General features: G+C 50.7%; 1 protein-coding gene across 9 annotated transcripts; it reads right to left on the minus strand.

Moving 5' to 3' along the window:
• Nucleotides 1-38: 38 nt before the first annotated feature.
• On the minus strand, nucleotides 39-22564 carry CA5A (carbonic anhydrase 5A). 9 transcript variants are annotated; one of them, XM_071567974.1, is made up of 10 exons: nucleotides 21009-21219; nucleotides 19466-19663; nucleotides 14611-14729; nucleotides 13576-13671; nucleotides 11493-11555; nucleotides 9867-10022; nucleotides 8308-8424; nucleotides 1401-1461; nucleotides 1147-1192; nucleotides 39-947 (listed from the first exon to the last, which is right to left on the minus strand). In XM_071567974.1, the coding sequence occupies exons 1-9, from the start codon at nucleotides 21124-21126 to the stop codon at nucleotides 1179-1181; spliced, it is 942 nt and encodes a 313-aa protein (XP_071424075.1). In that variant the 5' UTR covers nucleotides 21127-21219; the 3' UTR covers nucleotides 39-947; nucleotides 1147-1178. The 9 variants fall into 9 exon arrangements, 7 of the variants coding, with proteins under 7 accessions (XP_071424075.1, XP_071424080.1, XP_071424079.1 ...); XR_011698917.1 differs by lacking the exon at nucleotides 21009-21219 and adding an exon at nucleotides 22290-22564 and having other exon boundaries at nucleotides 1147-1461; XR_011698916.1 differs by having other exon boundaries at nucleotides 1147-1461.
• Nucleotides 22565-23343: the final 779 nt, after the last annotated feature.

Here is a 23343-nt window from a genome sequence, read left to right on the forward strand (position 1 = left end):
GGTCCGTATCAGGGGTCCCCCTTCCCTTACCCCCATCTCTCTCATCCCGTGCCCCTCTACCCTCCCCGTTGCCCCAGGAGGGCACAGAGGGAGCGGAGCGGCCACCGCACATCTCTGTCCCCGGCCCGGGAGGGGAGGTGTGTCCCCATCCCTGTTCCCATCCCTGTCACCATCCCTGTCCCCATCCGTTCCCCTGCCCGGGTGGGGATGTGATCCCATAGAGAAGGGCTGTGTGTTCCTATAGAGAACAGAATACATATATATGTTTCCTGAACAGAATAGATCCATTCCCTGGGTGTGTCCCTGCAGTGCAGCACCTCCTGTGTCTCCCAGCCCCGTCCTGCCCTGCTCTTCCATCCATCCCACCTTCCCCCCGAGGCCCCGGAGCGGCACCACCTGCACCTCTGCAGAGGCGCTGCAGGAACCTGGAGCCTGTCACGTGAGATGCCAAAATCACCATCACAAAAATAACTGGGCGACCTGAAATCCGCCTGCCATGTTGGAAAATCACCCAACTCACCAAAAAAACCTCATTTGGAAATAAATCATTCACTGATCTGGCAACTGTGCAGGCAAAACAGGCTTCTGCCACACTGAAGGCAAAGGTTTTGCATCCAAGGAGACTCACTTGGATACCACACTAAGGCCTAAGGAATCAATTCTGTAGCAAATTCAGACCCTCTCTTGCCCTCGTGGGACAGGAGAGGAGCTCAGAGCCTCGAAGCCCTAATTCCCAACAATAATCCTTCCCACTGGGAGGTGGAAGTGGTACCTCAGGAGCTGTTTCTCAGCAGGGGTCAGGTGGTGCCACACAAGAAGTCGTGCCCAAGCTCCAAACCCAAGGCTGTCCATCCTGCTGGACCATCCTCCTCCTCCTCCATGATGGGTTCAGTGGGTTGGTTGGAGAGTTTTCTCCCAGATAGCTCAGAAAACACGAGATGGGAATTCTGGGGAAAGAGGTGACATTTCAGTTACATCCTCAGGTACCTCACACTGATTGCCACCGCCACCACCTCCCACCATTCCAGGAACCTTGAGCACTGATCCCAACCTGACATCTAGTGGCTGCTCAGGCCAGGGCTCCAAACTGCTGCTGGGTTTATAGAAACACCCAGATTTACAAAGCAAGCTTAGAAAACAAATTACCTTGGCACCGAGCATGTTCTTCCAGATTTCAACTACAAATGGGAACCTGAAAGGATTGAAAAGACTGTGACAGTTCATTAAGCAGCAAAATGTATTTATCAGATTTGTTCTGTAACCCCCAAAGCCTTTTTTAGTTTAACATTACAGGCTCTATGGCTGTAACCTAAAGAAATTCTTGTTACTGCATTTCATGCTTTTACCCTGGGCAGAACATTCACAGGACTGTGAAATCAGAATAAAAACCAGGTACTTACAACTTGTGGGATTGTCTCTGTGTTGGCCTTGGTAAATCAGGATCCAGCAGACAGGGCTGGGCTAGAAATGAAACACATGCTTGGGGTGTTTCAGGTGAATGCTCCAATTCAGTTCTGGGTGAACAGAACCATTCAAGCCAGGGATTGACTCCACCAGTTCTCTAAGCCAAGCTCTTACCTTGAGGCAAATCTATCAATTGGAATGGGAATCTCCTGAGCTGGGAGGGCCCCACTGGGATCGAGTCCTGCTCCTGGCCCAGGGATCCCACCATGACCTGCTGGATGACTGTGGGATTTACACCTGACACTGACCTAATCCACTGACATTTCCATGGGCTGTCACAGGAGTGGGATGGAGTTCTCTTCTCTCTAATTCTTCCAAAGGACTCACAGCTAAGCATGTGGAAATCCCGGGATCCAGAGCCAGTGGAGCAGCCACTGCACTGCCCTGTTTCAAGTCAACCACACACTTGACTCTCTTGCAAATTAATCCATTGGAGCTAATTCTGCAACTCCATTTGTATTCCTGAGAAAACCCCAGCCCTGCTGGTGTGTTCCCAGAGTGCTTTCTATCTTCAAAGCACTTCCCAAATGCCAAGTGTTATTATCAGCCCTGCCCTCCAACATTAACTCTCCTCAGGCCCCCAAGTTATTCCGCAGGATCTTTGAAGACTATTTGATTATCCAATCAGTCCTCCATGTGCTAATACTCAGGCACTCGGAGTTTGTCACATCAAACAGGAGCAGGAAGGAAGGATTTGTCAGAAGGACAAATAATTACCAGGAGCAGGAGCAAATTGGCCATTTGTCAGGAGTAATGTGGGTGTTCTTGAGCAGCTCCCAGCGGGGCTGCCTTGATCACACCAAGCTGGACCCAAACCAGCCCTTTCCTCAGCAAACACCTCAGCCCTGCTAAGAAACAGCTTGCAAAGTTTGTTTTCGTGGCTAAATGGAAGTGGTGGCAGCTTCTAGAACCTTAAATAGGAAAACCTCAATCTCACTGCTCACCTGTGCCACTGGGTCCTCATTCCAAAATGTGCTGCCAACCAAACAGCACCACTGGGAAGGCCTCCTGTAAATATTATCTACTATTATTTTAAGGGGGATTCCTTAACCAAGAGTGTCACCTCCTGTTTTTCCCATCCAAATTAGAGGAAACTTGTTTGAATTAATTCAGCTGTGCAAACCCTCTCTCTCTGATAGCCAAACCCCAAGCATGGCTCAGCAGTGAGACAGAAATTAATGCCCATTTCAGCTAATTAGCCACTTCCATAGAATCACAGGATGGTTTGGGTGGGAAGGGACCTTAGAAATCATCCAGTTCCACCCCTACCATGGGCAGGGACACCTCCCACTGTCCCAGGTTGCTCCAACCTGGCCTTGGACACTCCCAGGGATGGAGCAGCCACAGCTTCTCTGGGCAACCTGTGCCAGGGGCTGCCCACCCTCCCAGAGAAGAATTCCTTCCCAATATCCCATCTAAACCCACTTTCTTATATCAATTTTTAATTGTGACAAGTAAATTATTTTACTGAAAGGGTTTTTTAGAGTTATTTGATAAGATTCTTGCAGCCACAACCACTAAAGGTGAAACTTCTTACACCACACAAGGGCTCAGTTTTATCAAGGCCAGTTACACAACAGGGGCTCAGCTTATTGATCAGTGTCCAGTGAAGGAGTTTAGCAAAGATCCTGAAAATCTGGAATCCCCTTGGACATGGCACGTTGCATCTGGCTGGATGTAATAACTAATGAGCTCCCCTTCCATCAGCACAGCAGCAACAGAGAGGTCTTTGTGCTTTCATTCCCATCCTAACACAGTTCAGCAGAGGCTTTCAGAGCCTGGAAGTGTCTCAGCACATCTGACAGCTGATTAGACTCCCCTCCTAATGAACTGGGTCAGTCCCCAAGAGGAATTGTATTATTGTCTTGACAGAAAGTCTGGTTTTTAACTTGAAGAGCTTAATTACACAATGAGATCCAGGCACGGGTTTCTCTGGTCCTTTATTGCAGTTGCTCACTAATGGAACAGTGGAAGATCCAGCAGCTGGAAGGTCCTGGACATCAGGGAAAAACTGAGGGAAAAGACCTGGATCCCAGGGGGACAAAAGGCACTCCCTGGTACAGATTTGTCTGCAGAGACAGCGATTTCAGGCAATTATGATCAGGCAGAGAACACACATTAATACACAGTGCAATGATGGCCATGAAAACACAAAGCACAAACAGCAAAGGTGGGCCAAGAAACACAAATCAAACCATCCAGAATTGAGGCCCAAAGGGACCTTCCCCCAAAGGACAAGTCCAGTCCTGTAAAACCCTGTAGAGATCTCAGCAAGCTCTGTTTGCTGAGCTTGCAAAGCCAAGGGAGACACTCCTGGCAGCTCTGGGGTCACTCCTGGCAGGACAGCCCAGGAGTGCTCAGGGAGGCACCTGAAGTGAGAACTCCTGGAATTCAGGAATATGGATCAAACATCCACATGCCAAAGCTTGGTCCAACTAGGAAAGGACCCAGAGTGAGAAAAGAGCAGCATTTAACAGCAGTATTGGAAGTCAGGCCAACACAGACTCAGGTCTGTGCTCAGAAACCTTCCATTTCAGGTCCCACAATTATTTCCATTACAGTCTGTAATTCCCAGGATTTATTGCCACAGGAGTGCCTCCTAGGGCAGCATTTAGTAACAAAAGTGACCATTATGCAAGGAAAACACAAATATGTGCATTGACCCCTTTGTATTGTACCACCCCAAAGATTCCTCTTTGAGAGTTCAACTCAATTGTGCAAAATTATTACAAATATCAGCTCTTATCCAACAATAAATCATTTTCAGACACACACAACAGAAAATAAGGCAAGAGAATTCCATCTCCTCTTTTACACTTGTGCAGGCACACAATTATTTCCTTGAAGTCACCACCCACAAGGCCAATACATTCATTGGAACACAGAAGTTAAAACTAAAAACAAAACCCCGAAATTCCCTTTCTGTTCATTTCCAGGCTAATTCCAACAACAATCTGCCCTGCCCCAACCAGGGATGCCAAAACACTACACAGAACTGCAGGAAACAGCAAAATGACTGTAACAGAAAACTCCTTTTTGTAGCACAGGAGGGGTTTTTCTACACTGACCCTGTTTCCATATATTTGATCAGTGCTGAAAGTGAAATTTATTCATTTTATGGCAGTAAAAATAGATGGGGTTTTATCTAAATATGATTATTGCTTATTAACTGTAGTACTGGGTGTCCCAGTTTAACAGGTGGGAGCAGTTAACCAGTTAATTCACCCATTCTCTGCCAATAAATGACAACACTCTAACAAAGTAAATAAGGGAATATTCAACATCACCTCTGAGGGATGATGGAAAAGGATTTACAGAGCCAGGAGGGAAATGGAGCAGACCCAAGCTGGGTGTGAGGCCCCACAGACCTCCAGAGCCCCTGGAGGGGAAACATTTACAGCCTGGGGGGGTTCCCCAGATCTCTGGTTTGTGTTTCCAGGAGTGAAACAACCTCAGTGGAGCAGAAACACCCAAAAACTCAGTGAAATCACCAAGGCAACTGAAAATCTGAAGGTTTTGAAAGGATCCACTGATGGATGGGAATGATATTTATTCCTGATGCAGGTCACCCACAGCCCAAGTGCTGCTGAGGCAGCTCTGCTTTGAAATACAAGGCAAAATGTCCTTATATTGCAATTTTTCCCATTAATACTGAGCAGCACAACATCTTGAGCTGCTGCCACCCTTCTACAGGGTCCTGCTCAGGAACAGAACTGGGCAAGAATCTCCAATTTAATGCCCAGATCATCTACATTCAGGCAAAAAGGGAAATAATTCTTTTCCTATTGGCAGAACTGTAGATATTCCTTCAAAATTTATTCTGGAGCGTCTCATTCTTTAGCAAAAATCACCACTGGGGTGTTTGTGTGTGGGGGGAGAAGTCAGTGTGATGAGGCCAGAGAATGTAGAGTTCAACTGGGATCATGGAATCACAGAATCATGGAATGGTTTGAGTGGGAAGAGCATTAAAAATCACCCAGTTCCACCCCCTGCCATGGGCAGGGACACCTCCCATCAGACCAAGCCCCATCCAAAGGGAGATGGCACAGCCAAGATGGAAACGTTCCCCCAAGCACTGAGGGTGAGGGAGAAATAATGGAACTCAAGAGAGATGTTGCCATGTTGAATTCACTCCACGGGAAAAACACCCTGCACTGGGACAGAAGGGAGATTTTCACACATTTCCCATGTAGAGTTAAGTGGCCACACTCCAAATGGCCAGGGGAGAAAGGCACAACTGTTGCACCACAACAACAGCCTGAGGTAGAGCCATGGGGGAAGCAAAGGCAGGATCTGGGCACTTCACTGGTTAAACAAGATCATTACAAACCCTTAAAATCATCAGGGTCACACTAAAAAGTGTTAAAGTGCTTTTCAGCTGGACACTGGGACTTAAAAAAACCAAAAGGATCGATTGTGAACCTCTGGGTTTAGCATTGCCATGAACACACCAGCAATGAGGAGCAGGTTGAGTACCATCCTCAAGGACCAAACACAACTGAGGTCACACCGTGGTATAGCGAGACCAGACCACGGTTTGTGGAGACCAGACCACGGTTTGTGGAGACCAGACCACGGTTTGTGGAGACCAGACCAGAGTTTGTGGAGACCAGACCACGGTTTGTGGAGACCAGACCACGGTTTGTGGAGGTCACACCACGGTTTGTGGAGGTCTCACCACGGTTTGGGGAGGTCACACCACGGTTTGGGGAGGTCTCACCACGGTTTGGGGAGGTCTCACCACGGTTTGGGGAGGTCTCACCACGGTTTGTGGAGGTCTCACCACGGTTTGTGGAGGTCTCACCACGGTTTGTGGAGGTCTCACCACGGTTTGCAGCCCTGCTCCTCAGAAGAAACCTCACCAAAGCACAGAGAGCCACTGGACAAGGTGCTTGAGGGAAAATGAGGCTGTGCAGAGGTAGGTCACAGCTGTGGCACTGGGCCACAGCTCCAGGCAAGGCTCTGCAGGTGGCAGCTTGGCCTGGTCCACAGAGCAGCATCAGCCACCACTGGACATGGTTCCCATAAGGTGCTGGACATGCAAACTGGTCCCCAGTTGTCCTGAAGCTGGACAAGGGTTTTTGTTTTTTGTTTTTTTTTTTTAAATACATCTTAAGGCAAAACTCTGAAGAGAGTGCTCTGAGTCACTGAAACCCAAACCCTTTCTGAGTGCTGCATTTTGTCCTAGCACAGGTTTCAGAAAGTGGTTTGGGCTTTTTTTAATCCCCCCAAATCCCACTGGGAGGGTCAGCTGGCCCTTTATCTAATCTTGCTTTCCTTTGAGGTGATCAGTTTTCTGGGATCAACTGGACATTTTCACCTAATTTGCTGATACTGGTGAATTCTCTGCTCTCTTCTGATACATTATTAACACACAAGAGTAAAAGCTGCCAGAGCAAAAGCTTCTACATTTGTTAAAAGGTTTAAGGAAAGGTCTTCTGGCTTGTGATGTATTTAGAGTGGACACTGTGGGGCATCCACATCAAAGGTGGATGGTGCAGCCAAGAGAATGGAAAGAGCTTTTATTCTCCAAGCCATTTTTTGTCCTCTCCTCTTGTCATCCCAGGGAAAGGGAAGGCAAAATGTCTCTGTATGTGTGACTAGAGCAGCTACTTCTCTTCCAGTTCTCTTCCCAGACCTCAAACAATTCCACAAATTGATCACTATTAATACTTTGCACTTCCTCACACTCCCTCCTTGCTAACGAGCTCTTAGCCTGGATTATTAATTTATGCAAGGCACTGAAAGAGCATTGAAACAGAACAATTCAGAGCACAGGCAGAGGGAGAGCTCTGCTGTCCTTATTTCAGCTTTAGCTGTCAAAGTAACTCCTTACTGATCCCTGCCTCAAAGCAGCTCACTTTGTTAAGGGTTAATATTTGCTTCTTAAGAAAAGCCAGACTAAATATTTACTTCTAAAGAAAAGCCAAACTAAAATCCCCAGAGCTTCTCTGCTGAAGGCCAAAGGGCACTCAGCAGGCTGTGGCAGTGCAGGGACACAGTGCAGGACAGGGGAGGGACACAGGGACAAACAAACTGTGTGCAGGGGCTGCAGCTCCAAGGGGCAGCTCAGAGGAGGGGCAGTTTAGAGGAGGGGCAGCTCTCAGGGGGCTGCTCAGAGGGGCAGCTCAGAGGAGGGGCAGTTTAGAGGAGGGGCAGCTCTCAGGGGGCTGCTCAGAGGGGCAGCAGCTCTCAGAGGGCAGCTCTGGGGGAAGCTCTGAGGAAGGGCAGCTCTGGGGGCAGGTCTCAGAGGAGGGGCAGCTCTGGGGGCAGCTTTTAGAGGGCAGCTCAGAGGTGGGGCAGGTCTCAGGGCAGCTGTGGGGGCAGCTCTGAGGAGGGGCAGCTCTCAGGGCAGCTCAGAGGGGCAGCTCTCAGAGGAGGGGCAGGTCTCAGGACAGCTCAGAGGAGGGGCAGCTCTCAGGCCAGCTCAGAGGAGAGGCAGGTCTCAGCACAGCTCAGAGGAGAGGCAGCTCTGGGGGCAGCTCTCAGAGGAGGGGCAGCTCTCAGGTCAGCTCAGAGGAGGGGCAGCTCAGAGGGGCAGCTCAGAGGAGGGGCAGCTCTCAGGTCAGCTCAGAGGAGGGGCAGCTCTCAGAGGAGGGGCAGCTCTCAGGACAGCTCAGAGGAGGGGCAGCTCTCAGAGGAGGGGCAGCGCTCAGAGGAGGGGCAGCGCTCAGAGGAGGGGCAGCGCTCAGAGGAGGGGCAGCGCTCAGAGGAGGGGCAGCGCTCAGAGGAGGGGCAGCTCTCAGGACAGCTCAGAGGGGGGGCAGCTCTCAGGACAGCTCAGAGGGGCAGCTCTGCCCCCCGCTCCTGGGGCTGCCCCCGGGCCGGCAGGCGCTGCCTGACCTGGAAGGACGCGCGCACCGTGCGGTCCATCAGCGGCTGCAGCGGCCGGAAATTGTCCACCATGCGCTTCTCCTCCTCCCCGTCCGACGTGAAGAGCAGCCTCCGGAACGCCTCCAGCTGAGGGGACAGCACAGGCCACCTGAGTGACTTTTCTGGAGCTTGTGACAACACAAAGTCATCGATGCTTGGGGAGAAAATCACAGGGGTATTGCTTTTGCATGCTGAGGAATTTTGGCACCAAGTGCACTGTCAGCTGCTGGGAGAGATTCTCCCACCATCCATCCCACCAGGGCAGAGGAGGAGCTGTCACCCCCCTGCCACCTTCAGGCAGGTAAATGCCAAGTGTGGCACACCTGAGAGAGACCCAACCCCTGTTCAAGTACTGGAATTTGTGTCATCTTGAAATAAACCTCTCCAGCCTTAATTCCCACCTCTCCTGGAGCACCTGAGACAGACATCCCAGCACAGAGGGAACCCCAGCAAGCATCAGCCCAGGGGGTTGTTCTCTCCGTGGTTTCTGACTGGGATTAAGATAAAATATGCAGCAGAGCAGCTTCTAACACTCTCAAGGGCATTCCAGGCCTAAGTCACTGTCATGCCATAAAAGAGTGAGAGTAAAGCCCCAAGAAAAAGGAAAAATGAGAAAAATTTCAATTGACAAGATTGCTGCACTGTGCCTGCAGTTCCCTGCTCTGTTAACAGCCTCCATTTCTCCCCATCCTGCTCCTTTATATAAAGTAAAACATGAAGATCATACATGGGCTTATTCCTCAGAGTTGTGTTTGTTTGGAGCTTGACTTTCTGATGGACAAGGTCCAGGCACAACTCTATTAAACAAAATAAATCTCCATTTGGCCTCATGTCATTGTGCTCTCCATTATTAATCAAACCCTCAAAAACCAGCAACAATGCACAGATAATGTTCAGTTCCTTTTAAACCATGAATAAATGGTGGATTTTTTGGGGCTGTCCATCTTTACTTGCTTTGCAGGACACTCCCAAGGCCTGTCCATGCTGTGATGCCCCTCAAAGTCCTCTCCACCTCTTCAAAGAGGCAAAAAAATCCTGAGAATTTCCAACAACCCCCACAATTGTAGCACAATTCCAGCGAGTTCTCCTTCTGACCATTTCCCACTTGTCTCTACATCTAATTTACACCCTCTGTGATATAAGAACTCAGGATCAGCCCCTTGAGTGTCTCCAAGAACAGGCACAAAAGCTCAGTTTAGAATTTAACAAAACCTTCCCTTTCTTCTGTCCATCCACAAACCCCACCCTGGGGAGCAGAGCAAAATTATGCTCCAATAATCACAGAAATTCCTAAAACCTCCCAAATTTTCAAGGGGCAGCTTCCAGCATTGCCACAGATCAAGACAAAACCCTTGAGAAGAGCTGGAGAAACACCCTGCAGAGTGTGAAGCCTTTCAATATCAGGATTCCTCCTCAACCCCTGAATTCTCTGTGTGTTCAGAGAGAATTGGTGATAAGGAACCACTTCCCTGTGTCTTCCTCTCTGTGGCAGCGACAGGAATGATGTGAAAGGGAAGCCCGAGAGTTACCTGATCCTCATCAACCTCGATGGGCTTTTTCTTGATGATCCACGTGACAGACTCGGTCAGGGGGGGAGTGGTCAAAGAGCCTGCGTAGGTCCAGTAGTCAGGGCAGGAGGGGATCAAACAGGAGGGATCAAAGACATCAAACTCAATGACAGTGTCCTGAACACCAGGAAAAAAAAAAAGAGTTTTAAGGATTGTATTTTGAGGGGAAAAAAACCCCAACGGGTTAAAAAATATCTTCACCATGAGAGGAAATATTATACATGTTATAGAAAATTTGTTGTGAATATTAATAGAGATCTACATAAAATCATAATAGTCACAGAGTTTTGTACAAAATCGGGGGTTTGAGGGATAAGGCAGATCCTGAGCAGACAAAATTGGGATGTTTCTGTTGTCCCAACAAGCCATTAGGAATTCAGGGTAGGATAAACAAGGAGTGTGGAGGAGCAATGCCTGTGGCTTTGTGGGAGCTGGATGCAACAGGAAAAAAGGGTGGAATGAATTCAGGTATTTCTGCCAGACACATTTAAAAGTCTTACTTTTCACTGCATGATTTTAGGCAGGGGGGAGAGAAGAATAAAATTTTATTTAAATCATGGCAAATAGTCCTGTCTGCAGGATGTGCAATCCCCCAGGTGAGGTGTCAGACTCCACAGAGAATTCCAGAGCCTGGGATTTCCTACCCAAACCTTGCTCCTGGGGGATTTCCAGGACAGGCTTTATCCACTCCCCACTGGGAATATTACAGTGGAGAACTGTTCAAAAACAGAAGGTTGGACCAGAGATAGAGATGGGAGGAAAGACAAGAGAATGGGCATTATCTGACCCTCCTCCTCTTCCTCCCCAGGGTGATGTTTCTCAGGGTTTGGTCCTTAAGTCAGTGACGATGTTGCAAAGGCAACAAATGTTTGCAAACATTTTAAACCAAGTGCTGATGAGCTGGTGGGTGACACCCTTTGGAAAGGAGAGCCCTGCCAGAGCCCAGCTTGGTGAGTCTGATGTTTTTCTTTTTCAGCTTGACTTTGTTTTGTTTCAAATCCAAACGCTGTGAAATATTCCACTCTCATAATGGATGGACATTCACAGACCTTGTAGGTCTTCTGACATTGAATCGACCTGGTTGGCATTTTGTCACTGCCCTGCCATAAATATTTGTTTTATTTGGATTTTTAAAATCCTTCCTGTGAGAAATAAGTGGCACAGCGACTTCAGCTGGACGTGCCTACAAGTTACAATTGTCCGTGTGTATTTTTTGTGCACTTCCATAAAGGATTTGGGGACTGGAAGAGCAGGAGCTGCTCCTGAGCAGGATCAGAGATCCAGCAACTCCCTCTCCTGGCAGGAGTCGGGAATCAACGAGGAGAGAATCCCATTCCCCCAGGAGAAATTTAGTGTTTATCAAAAAGCAAATAATCTCCTCCTCGAAGATAAGACAAACATCAAAAAGCTTTAATTGCCCAGTAAATCAACCACCCCTTCAGGCATGAAACATCTGTGTGCCTTTTTAAGGGGATGCAACCTCAGGAGCACCATTTCTCCAAGAGGTTTGGAAAGATTCAAGTATTCAATTGCTCCTTCAGACTGAGCTTCCCCTCCCACCTCCAGGGGACACCTGAAAGCACCAACCTTGTGTTTGACTGCGGGCAGGGCATCCACCAGGGTCTGCAGCCCCTCGTGCCGTGCTCCCAGCTGCAGGGGACAGGGGGGTGGCAATGGTCAGGTGACATTCTACTTATCCATCTTAACATATATTCTATGAGAACAACAATCCCAGCTGCAGGGGACAGGGGGGGTGGCAATTGGTAAGTGACATTCTGCTAATCTATATTAATATTTATTTATGAGACCAACAATCCCAGCTGCAGGGGACAGGAGTAGTTGGGGAATCACAGAATCACAGAATCATAGAATGGATTGGGTTGGAAAAGCCCTCCCAGATCATCAAGTCCAACCCTTGGGCCAACTCCAGTCCCTTTACCAGATCATGGCACTCAGTGCCACGGCCAAGCTCAGTTGAAAAACCTCCAGGGATGGGGAATCCACCCCCTCTCTGGGCAGCCCATTCCAATGCCTGAGCACTCTCTCTGCAAAGAATTTTTTTCTGATCTCCAACTTCAATTTCCCCTGGCAGAGCTTGAGCCCATCGTGCCCCCTTGTCCTATTGCTGAGTGCCTGGGAGAAGAGACCAACCCCCACCTGGCCAGAACTTCCCTTCAGGCAGTTCCAGACAGTGCTGAGGTCACCTCTGAGCCTCCTCTTCTCCAGGCTGAACACCCCCAGCTCCCTCAGCCTCTCCCCACAGCACTTGTGCTCCAGTCCCTTCTCCAGCCTCGTTGCTCTTCTCTGGCCCCGCTCCAGCCCCTCAATCTCTTGCCTCAACTGAGGGGCCCAGAACTGAACACAACACTCAAGGTGTGGCCTCCCCAAGGCAGAGTCCAGGGGAAGGGTCACTGCCCTGGTCCTGCTGGCCACGCTAGTTTGGATCCAGGCCAGGATCCCATTGGCCTTCTTGGTCACCTGGGCACACTGTTGGCTCCTGTTGAGCTTCCTGTCCCTCAGTCCCCCCAGGTCCCTTCCTGCCTGTCCCTCTCCAGCCACTCTGTGCCCAGCCTGGAGTGGGCAGGGGGTTGTTGTGGCCAAAGGGCAGGACCTGCACTTGGCCTTGTTGAACTCCATCCCATTGGAATCAGCCCATCTCTCCAGTCTCTCCAGATCCCTCTGCAGAGCCCTCCTGCCTTCCAGCAGGTCAACACTCCCTCCCAACTTGGTGTCATCAGCAAATTTGTTGTGACATTCTACTTATCTGTATTAATAAATGTTTTATGAGAACAACAATCCCAGCTGCAGGGGACAGGGGAGGTGGGAATTGGTAAGTGACATTCTACTTATCCATCTTACTATATTTTATGAGAACAACAATCACAGAATCACAGAATATTTAGGGGTGGAAGGACCCTCTGGGGACCCCCCAGTCCAACCCCCTTACCCAGGAAGGGTCACCTGCAGAGGTGACACAGGGACACATCCAGGTGGGTTTGGGATGTCTCCAGACCCCACACCTTCCCTGTTCCAGAGCTCTGCCACCTCCATGGAAAGTTCTTCCTCAGGCTGAGGTGGAACTGTTTTTGTTTTAGTTTATGGCCATTGCTCCTTGTCCTGTCCCTGGGCCCCACTGAGAAGAGTCTGGGAGTGTCCTCTGACACCCTCTGGAGACATTTGTATGGGTTGATGAGATCCCCTCTCCCTCCTCTCCTCCAGACTGACCAGTCCCAGCTCCCACGGTCACTCCTCAGCAGGGAGATGCTCCAGACCCCTCACCATCTCTGTGGCCTCTGCAGGACCCTCTCCAATAGCTCCTTGTCTTTCCTGAACTGTGGAAATCAGACTGGACCCACCACTCCAGATGTGCCTCTCCAGGGCTGAGCAGAGGAACAGGATCACTCCTGACCTGCTGAGCAGATTCAGGATCCCACTGCCCTCCTGACCCCCTGGACACGCTGCATGGTCACCCTGTCACCCAGCAGGACCTCCAGGTCCTTCTCAGAGCTGCTCTCCCCCAGTCAGTCCCCAGCCTGTGCTGCTCCTTGGGGTTATTCCTCCCCAGGAACAGGACCCTGCACTTGCCTTTGCTGAATCCAGAGGTATTTTGCCCTAAACTGGTTTTAACAGCATGAAAGCAAAAAGGCCTCACTGCAGCTGATGAAATCACCTCTAAGAACACCCCAATGACAGCCAGGCCATTCCCTTCCATGACAGCTTCTTCAAAACTCGGGTACTCCACAGCATTCCAGTGCACCAGATGCAGCTGCAACACAAGGGGGAGAGATCAACACCTGCACAGGAACCACTTCTCATCTTTGCCACCTTTGTCCTTGGCAGTCTGAGACACTCAGGGAGTGCCTGAGACCCCACACACCACTGAAGAGAGGACCAAAGTGTTATTGGAAGGTAATGGCCCTTCCCTCTTTTTTTTCTTGCCTCAAACAACAGCCAAAGAGCCATTTATGAGCAGGATTTAGTTTGTGGGAGTCTGGCTACAGGTAAGGCACAGATAAAGCATTCCTGGAGCTGGAGGGACTGTCCTCAGTTAAGAGGAGGATCAGAGCACACTGTCCTGTTTTTCCCCCTTGACTCCCTCCTTTTTGGTGACTCTTTCTTCCTTGGTAGTTACTTAAGCACAGAAGTTTTGCTTTTTTTAGTTATTGCTTAAGAGCTGCAAACAGAAGATAAAATGATAATAACCACTACATTGCCACAGAACTCTGCTGGACATCATTCCAACAACTTAAAAACACCAAAAAAACCTGTCCATAATTGGAATGAACTTTGCAACAGCAGCCAAGGCTCTGGGCTCACACACAGACAGTTATTGCCTACCAGGTGAGGAGGGTGAGGCCTCTTGAGTTACAGCTGTGGCTGGGAAAATTAAATAATCCATTTTCTCTTTAAATATTTTTTTAGAGTACTTAGCATGGGCTTTGTTTCTCTGTGAGAATTTAATAACAACAAACAAAGTGACTTTTAACTTTCAATAATGGGGCCAATGTGCAATTTTCAGACTGTGCAGCTCCAGGAAACACCGTGGAGATGAACTTAGAATAAAAGAGCACATGAGCTGTGGCACCCCCCAGGTCTGATCCTGGAGTGAAGATGCAGCCCTTGAATTTGGGAGCTTTCTAGCAGGTGGCCCAGTCCCAGAGAGCCCTGCCCAAGCATTTGCACTGCTCAGCATGTCAGCTCCTACCTCTGCTGGGTAGAACTTGCTGTCCACTGTGTGCTCAGAGCCCCAGTCATTGATGGCTCCCCAGTGGAAGTGGAACTGCTTGAGCCTGTACTGGTTCTCCAAGGGACCTCCAACAATTACTGAAAAACACAACAAGACACTCATTAACAAACATGACTTGGAATTGCCCAGACAAATAAAAAAAAACCAAATAGGCAAAGCAACAATTCACACTTAAACAGGGTCCTCTTGCTTGGCTTCTTTGGACAAAGTTCTTCAAGCAAACACATCCCTGGTTTTTCCTAGATCAGGCTGAGGATAAGCTCAATAGTCTCCTCATCCATCTCCCCTCAAGGGAATTTTTTCCAGCTCACAGCAAGCTTGGCAGTCATGGTGATTCCATGGCATGTTGTCACTCCTGTCTCAGAGCAGGAACAAGAACTGCCTGACCCAAGGGACTTGTGTGATGGCACAGCAATGACACATCTATTAAATGACATCCCAGCAAAGCCTCACCAGCTGGGAAAAAATACTCAAAAAATCAAAAATCAAATTTTGCCAAAAAAAAAATCAGTATATTGTGTCAAATGTTCAATTCTCCTTCAAGTTACAACCCCCCAAACATACCATTCTGCTTCAAATCACCTTCCAGGCTGCAGAACCAAGGGAAAAAGATTTCCTGCACAGCCAAATATGCAAATATTGTACCTGCAAACTATTCAAGCTGCAATTCATGAAGGATCTAAACTTGCCTCTGGGCAAGACTCTGAGTTTCTGGAAGCTTTAATGCACTTTTTAGCCATGAATAAAGGCAAAGCTTCAGTCTGCTCTCCTGATTTCAGAAGGCCTCTCCCCATCTGCAAAGCTATGAATGAAAAATCTACACCCAGCTTTCTAATTTCACTCATTTCCTCCTAATTGAACCAGGAACATCCTGCAAATTCATCTTGCCAGTTATTGCATCAGAGCATGTGGTACATGAGGAACCACAATTAGTGCCAAAGGGCTAATAACACACACAGAATCACAGAAGTGGGTTAGAAAATAATGGCCCTTCCTTCTTTGTTTTGCCATAAGGTCCCTGGGTCCAGCTGCTCTCCCAGCACTAACCCAGGAGCAGCTGTTGATTTTCACAGAATCACAGAATGGATTGGGTTGGAAAAGACCTCCCAGATCATCGAGTCCAACCCTTGGGCCAACTCCAGTCCCTTTACCAGATCATGGCACTCAGTGCCACGGCCAAGCTCAGCTGAAAAACCTCCAGGGATGGGGAATCCACCCCCTCTCTGGGCAGCCCATTCCAATGCCTGAGCACTCTCTCTGCAAAGAATTTCTTTCTGCTCTCCAACTTCAATTTCCCCTGGCAGAGCTTGAGCCCATCGTGCCCCCTTGTCCTATTGCTGAGTGCCTGGGAGAAGAGACCAACCCCCACCTGGCCAGAACTTCCCTTCAGGCAGTTCCAGACAGTGCTGAGGTCACCTCTGAGCCTCCTCTTCTCCAGGCTGAACACCCCCAGCTCCCTCAGCCTCTCCCCACAGCACTTGTGCTCCAGTCCCTTCTCCAGCCTCGTTGCTCTTCTCAGTTGGGTTGGAAGAGACCTCTGAGATCATCAAGTCCAACCCTTGATCCACCCCCACTCTGTGCCCTGGGCTGGTGATCACAGTGGGGTTGAATCAAGACATGTGGATTCTCTGTCCCTGGAGGTGTTTCAGAGGACACTCAGTGCCACATCCAGTCCCTTCTCCAGCCTCGTTGCTCTTCTCTGGCCCCGCTCCAGCCCCTCAATCTCTTGCCTCAACTGAGGGGCCCAGAACTGAACACAACACTCAAGGTGTGGCCTCCCCAAGGCAGAGTCCAGGGGAAGGGTCACTGCCCTGGGCCTGCTGGCCACGCTAGTTTGGATCCAGGCCAGGATCCCCTTGGCCTTCTTGGCCACCTGGGCACACTGTTGGCTCCTGTTGAGCTTCCTGTCCCTCAGTCCCCTCAGGTCCCTTTTCCCCTGTCCCTCTCCAGCCACTCTGTGCCCACCTGTGGCACTGCAGGGGTTGGGGTGGCCAAAGGGCAGGACCTGCACTTGCCCTTGTTGAACTCCATCCCATTGCAATCAGCCCATCCCTCCAGTCTCTCCAGATCCCTCTGCAGAGCCCTCCTGCCTTCCAGCAGGTCGACACTCCCTCCCAACTTGGTGTCATCAGCAAATTTGCTGCTGATGGACTCAACCCCCTCATCTAAATCATCACTAAAGATGTTAAACAGGACTGGACCCAACACAGACCCCTGGGGACACCACTGGGGACCGGCCACCAGCTAATCCCAGCACTGCTCTGAAAATAAGTTAATCACCTTCATGCTAAGGAGAAAGCAATGAGAGGCATTAAGAGCTTTTCATGTGTTTGTTTTGTTTGGTTTTTTTTTCCCTCAGAGCCAGCCAGCAAGTTTGAAACTCTAACTGGGCAGGCCTGGCTGTGCTAAAGGGCTCGGCCCTGAAGGTTCCACACTTGTCTCTGTGCCACAAAAACTGCCTGTGTGGTTAAATATTGCACATTTCTGAGCCTCCTACAGGCAACTCCCCTCCATTACATCAGTTCTTGCAGGGGAAAACAACTTTCTTATCCACCAAAGGCTTTTCAGGATCATATCCCCCAACAGAGAGTGGAGTGTGGCTTTCTAAAGCCAAAGACTCTTAAATGAAAAGCAAACCCAATCTAAAGTCAGGAAGTTACAATCACTGGTGAGTTGACAAGGGATGTCTCTGCCCTAATCCCACTGGGATAGTGCAACAGCAGTTTGTGCTGTAGAAACAGCAGGGCAGGACTTGGCTCCTTCATTACATACAACAGCTCTCAAATAAGCAGGGCCAAGAATATTCCCTCTTGGAAACTGATATTCTGAGGGAAGAGCTGGAAAAACAAAACCAGAAGCAGCCCCAAACATCACACAACCTCCTGCAATCCACAACTACCATTTCTGCTGCATTGTTTCATCAGTCCCTCTCCAAACATCAACCAAAACTCCTGGTATTGTGAAGACAAAGTGGATATTTGTGTGCTGAAAGCTCCCTTCCCAAGGGCATTGCCAAACCCCTCAGGAAGCTGGAGGATCTCTCACAGTGCACAGACACCTTAAACATAAGTGACTCTCACAGAATCACAGAATGGATTGGGTTGGAAAAGACCTCCCAGATCATCAAGTCCAACCCTTGGGCCAACTCCAGTCCCTTTACCAGATCATGGCACTCAGTGCCACGGCCAAGCTCAGCTGAAAAACCTCCAGGGATGGGGAATCCACCCCCTCTCTGGGCAGCCCATTCCAATCCCTGAGCACTCTCTCTGCAAAGAATTTCTTTCTGCTCTCCAACTTCAATTTCCCCTGGCAGAGCTTGAGCCCATCGTGCCCCCTTGTCCTGTTGCTGAGTGCCTGGGAGAAGAGACCAACCCCCACCTGGCCAGAACTTCCCTTCAGGCAGTTCCAGACAGTGCTGAGGTCACCTCTGAGCCTCCTCTTCTCCAGACTGAACACCCCCAGCTCCCTCAGCCTCTCCCCACAGCACTTGTGCTCCAGTCCCTTCTCCAGCCTCGTTGCTCTTCTCAGTTGGGTTGGAAGGGACCTCTGAGATCATCAAGTCCAACCCTTGATCCAACCCCACTGTGATCACCAGCCCAGGGCACAGAGTGCCCTGGGCTGGTGATCACAGTGGGGTTGGATCAAGACATGGTGGATTCTCACTCAGTGCCACATCCATAGAATCACAGAATGGATTGGGTTGGAAAAGACCTCTGAGATCATCAAGTCCAACCCTTGATCCAACCCCACTGGGATCACTCTGGCACTCTGTGCCCTGGGCTGGTGGTCACAGTGGGGTTGGATCAAGACATGTTGGATTCTCTGTCCCTGGAGGTGTTTCAGAGGACACTCAGTGCCACATCCAGTCCCTTCTCCAGCCTCGTTGCTCTTCTCTGGCCCCGCTCCAGCCCCTCAATCTCTTTCCTCAACTGAGGGGCCCAGAACTGAACACAGTCCAACAGGTTCTAACTTGCTCAGGGTCCCTCAGTTTTCCCTCCAGGACAAGCTGATTAATCCCATGTTTCACAACAGCCCTGACCAGCTGCTGCCAGTTCACCTGACTTTGTGAAATAATCTTACACACACCTGCAATAACCTTTGGTAAAGGCAACTTTCAAAAGGAAGAGAAGAATCTGGAATTTGGGAGCAACGTCTTGATTTGAAGTTACTTGACCCTTCTGAGCAGTTAAAAGGATGGAGCAGCTCAGGTCAGAGACTTGTTCCCAGGAAACTGCTGGAATGCATGATTGGATTTTGCATGCAGGACTCCTCTAACCCTGAAACAACAGGGACCCACCTCCTGCTCGCTGGGCAGCAGCTCAGTATCCCTGAATTCCCAAAAGCCCAGGGAGATAAGATAAGCCTGTGTGCTTTCCAACTGCAACTCATTTGGCAGCTGATTATTTCAAAGGCATTAAATATATCCATTAGCACCACAAAGAGATAAGTGGCAGATTACTCCAATAAAGGGCAACATGGAATCTGATTTAAAAGAGGTAAATACACACACATCTGACTGAACATTGGCTCAGGGAGGCAAAGCTGTGATAGGACAAGACCTAAAGGACAGGGCACTGAGGCTTGGGAAATAAATTTCAACATGCAACAGGGGATTTGTGCAAGAGAGTGAAAATGAAGCCTGTACAGACTTTCTTCATTCCAATTCCCACCACTGGAAATCCATGTTTGGCTACAGCATTTTTTACTGTCTGTTCATTTCCAACACTTGTCCTGAGATCCACCCCACACTGTATTTCTCCTCTCCGAGCATCACTGAGACAGTAACCACACCATTTTTCTGAGCTTTGCTTACTTGATCTGTCAGTAGAATCATCAAACTCCACGAGGAAGGAATATCCATTGTTCCAGATGTGCAGACACGTCGTGGGGTCGTAGCTGATGGTCAGGGGCTTCAGAAAGGGGTCGTAGACACTGTCCCTCCACTGGATGTTGATGGGAGACTGGCGGGTGCCCCCGGGAATGGTCAGCGGGCTCTGCCACAGGGGATGCACTGGGAGGGGAGAGCAGAGTCAGGCTGTGCTGCAGAGACACACCGAGCCCTTCAGAACGTTCTGGCTTTGTCACCAAAGGCTAATTCGAGTCAGCTGATGAGCAGGAAAAGTACAACAAAAATATTGCATTCCAGTGGCATGACTCAAACCACACAGGGATGTGACTTAGAGCTGTGTCAATACCTTTCTGCATCTGCAAAGGGCCCTTCAGAGAATCCTGTCCCCTGTATCCCAGAGAAAAGAGTATTTTCCTTTTATTGCCAGTTGATTTCAAGGTGGGTTCTGCTTTCCAGCTCTGCCAGAGGCTCAGCACCCCATTATGAGCTCACAGACTATTCTGAGTTAAAAAGACCCACAAGGATCATCGAGTCCAACTCTTAAGTCAAAGGCCCATACAGGGGATTGAACCCACGACCTTGGCATTATTAAAACCAAGGTTTAACCAACTGAGCTTTCCCCCTTCAGCTTTCCTTGGACATCACCCCATCAGCTGCCCTGGGACTGCACCAGGCTCGGGATAACAGGGACATGCACAAATAGAGTCTGCACGGCAGTTAATTGTGTTAATTGCGTTTAAAGCCAGACAGGTGTAGGTGCTCGGGGAGAAAATAAATTAAATCTGTTATCAAACCCCTCGTAACAAGGGAGGCCAAACAACTTTCCTTCCTTTCCCTTAGCCAGAGGCAAACTTTGTCGGGCCGTATCAGGTCACCTCCCGCAGGGAAGGCGGCGCAAAAACTCTCTCGGTATTCAAAATACACGGTCACTTCCTGAGGCGGAGGGCAGGGACAAAGGCAGGGACAAAACCGGGGACAAAGGGGGGGACAAAGCCAGGCTGAACTCGGCGACACTCCACAGAGGGTGGAAGCAGCGGGAGAGATGGAGGGGCAGGGAGGGGAGCGATGGAGGGGCAGGAGAGGAGGGATAGAGGGGCAGGGAGAGAAGGGAGGGAGGGGCAGGAGAGGAGGGATGGAGGGGCAGGGGAAGGGAGGGAGGGGCAGGGAGCGATGGAGGGACAGGAGCGATGGAGGGGCAGGGGAAGGGAGGGAGAGGAAGGGAGGGAGGGGCAGGGAGCGATGGAAGGGCAGGGAGCGATGGAGGGGCAGGGAGAGAAGGGATGGAGGAGCAGGGAGGGGAGCGATGGAGGGGCGGGGCGCGATGGAGGGGCAGGGGAAGGATGGAGGGGAAGGGAGGGAGGGGCAGGGAGCGATGGAGGGGCAGGGAGGGCAGGGATGGAGGGGCAGCGAGGGCAGGGAGCGATGGATGGGCAGAGAGGGGATTGGAGAGCTCAGGGAGGGCATGGCCCGTCCGTGCCCAGGGCCCGTCCGGGGGTCCGGCACTCACGGGCGTCCCGCAGGCGGTAGGAGCAGCAGGCGCCCAGGCTGCAGGGCCGGGCGGATCGCCGGGAGGAGCAGGAGGAGGCAGCGGCGGCCGCCCAGGCGCGGCGGAGCAGCGGCAGCATCGCCGGGGACACCGCGGAGGAGCCGCCGCCGCCCAGCCCGGCACAGCCCGGCTCGGCACAGCCCAACCCGGCACAGCCCGGCACAGCCTGGCCCCTTCCGGCACGGCCCCTCGGCCCGGGATGGGAGGGCGGTCCCGCCATGGCGCGCTGTGCCAGCTGGACGGCCGCGGCTGCGGGTACCTCTGCGGAGCGTTCGCTGCCATTGCCCTGCGCCCCACGGCGAGAGGGGTGGCACGGCCGGACCGTGTGGCACAGCCGGACCATGTAGGCACAGACAGCCTGTGTGGCACAGCTGGCTCGTGTGCCACAGCTGGACCATGTAGGCACAGCTGGACCGTGTGGCACAGCTGGACCATGTAGGCACAGACAGCCTGTGTGGCACAGCTGGCTCGTGTGGCACAGCTGGACCATGTAGGCACAGCCATGTAGGCACTCTGTGCCCTGGGCTGGTGATCACAGTGGGGTTGGATCAAGATGTGGTGCCTTCTCACTCAGTGCCACATCCATAGAATCACAGAATGGATTGGGTTGGAAAAGACCTCCCAGATCATCAAGTCCAACCCTTGGGCCAACTCCAGTCCCTTTACCAGATCATGGCACTCAGTGCCACGGCCAAGCTCAGCTTAAAAACCTCCAAGGATGGGGAATCCACCCCCTCTCTGGGCAGCCCATTCCAATCCCTGAGCACTCTCTCTGCAAAGAATTTCTTTCTGCTCTCCAACTTCAATTTCCCCTGGCAGAGCTTGAGCCCATCGTGCCCCCTTGTCCTATTGCTGAGTGCCTGGGAGAAGAGACCAACCCCCACCTGGCCAGAACTTCCCTTCAGGCAGTTCCAGACAGTGCTGAGGTCACCTCTGAGCCTCCTCTTCTCCAGGCTAAACACCCCCAGCTCCCTCAGCCTCTCCCTACAGCACTTGTGCCCCCTTGTCCTATTGCTGATTGATCATCGAGTCCTTAAGTCACAGACTCACAGATTATTCTGAGCTGGAAGGACCCACAAGGATCATCGAGTCCAGCTCTTCAGTCAATGGCCCACACAGGGGATTGAACCCATGACCTTGGCATTATTACAACCAAGTTTTTCCCCAGCTGAGCTGATCTCAGGCTCCCCCAGCCCCCCCTGCTGCAGCCCCCCCGTGTTTGGGAGCAGGGCAGTCACTCACGGGCAGCACTGCGGTCCCTCCCGGGGCAGGCGGCCAGGCTGCAGCTCCGGGCACTCCTCAGCTGGTGCCACAGCCTGGCCAGGGCCGGTGCCCTCACTCCAGGCATTGCCACCGCTGCGGGGCTTCACTCCCTGGCTCACAGCAGCTCTGCAGAGTCCATGCACCTCCCCACTCAAAGCAGGATGCAAATCTCCGATGGATACAGAGCTCCAAGATAACTGACAAACAATCTGAGAACACCCTTTGCTGCTTCCGAGGTGGAGCCAAACAAGTGGTTAATCTTCAACCCGTCCCCGGACTGTCTTCTTCATTTGCTCAGATGGCCCCACTGGTTGATGATTATTCTCTGTGTTGTTTTGCAGGTTTTTCCCCTCATCTGGCTCAAAGGACACCCAAGGGTTACAGAAAGCCCCACTTTGGTATGGATGGAGAGGTGTCTTATCACTTCTGCAGGCTGTGAATTTGAGTAGTTGGGTATTTGAAGAGTGATAGCCAGGGGTTGCTATCGGGAACAGCTGGAATGCTGAGGGCTGCTGGCTGCTCAGAGGGAGGAATTCCCAGAAATGCAGCACAATGCAAAGCTCACCCAGGAGAAAGGGGGGAACATTTTAGCTCTGGGCGTTTACTGCAGCCTCGAGGTGAGGAGTTTACCAACAAATTTAACAACAGATTTTGTCAGGAACAAACCCCATCCTGTTACTTTGCATAGACTAAAACAGAAACAGACATAAGGACTCCCAGTTGCTGCTTTGCTCACACAGCACTTGGGGAAGTGTTTGTGTTCCTCCAGAGGGGAGAACAGATGGAGATGTTTTCCTGACCCACATTTCTTGGAGATGAAAGCAACAAGAATGTCACTGTCTTGCTATTTCCACTTGCAATTCCAATATCTTTGTTGACTTACGTGAAGGATTTGTATAAAAACCTCACCCTTTCATTTTGTTTGGGGTGTTTGCTCTTCCTCCCATGGCCAAAATCCACGTCAGTGGCACAGACACTTCCTCGAAAGGCTTCCCAATGTTACAGATCATTTCAGGCCAAATGGGAATGAAGA

This window comes from Pithys albifrons, chromosome 12 (genome assembly GCF_047495875.1).
Source record: "Pithys albifrons albifrons isolate INPA30051 chromosome 12, PitAlb_v1, whole genome shotgun sequence".
NCBI classification, from domain to species: domain Eukaryota; kingdom Metazoa; phylum Chordata; class Aves; order Passeriformes; family Thamnophilidae; genus Pithys; species Pithys albifrons.

Coding starts and splice junctions, on each gene's coding strand:
- CA5A (XM_071567974.1), bottom strand. CDS start 21,126: ATGCTGCCGCTGCTCCGCCGCGCCTGGGCGGCCGCCGCTGCCTCCTCC. Junction 14,730..19,465: donor TGATTCTACTGACAGATCAA/GTAAGCAAAGCT, acceptor TGTGTTTTTCAG/TAATTGTTGGAGGTCCCTTG. Junction 11,556..13,575: donor TCATTGGGGTGTTCTTAGAG/GTGATTTCATCA, acceptor TGTCCCCTGCAG/CTGGGAGCACGGCACGAGGG.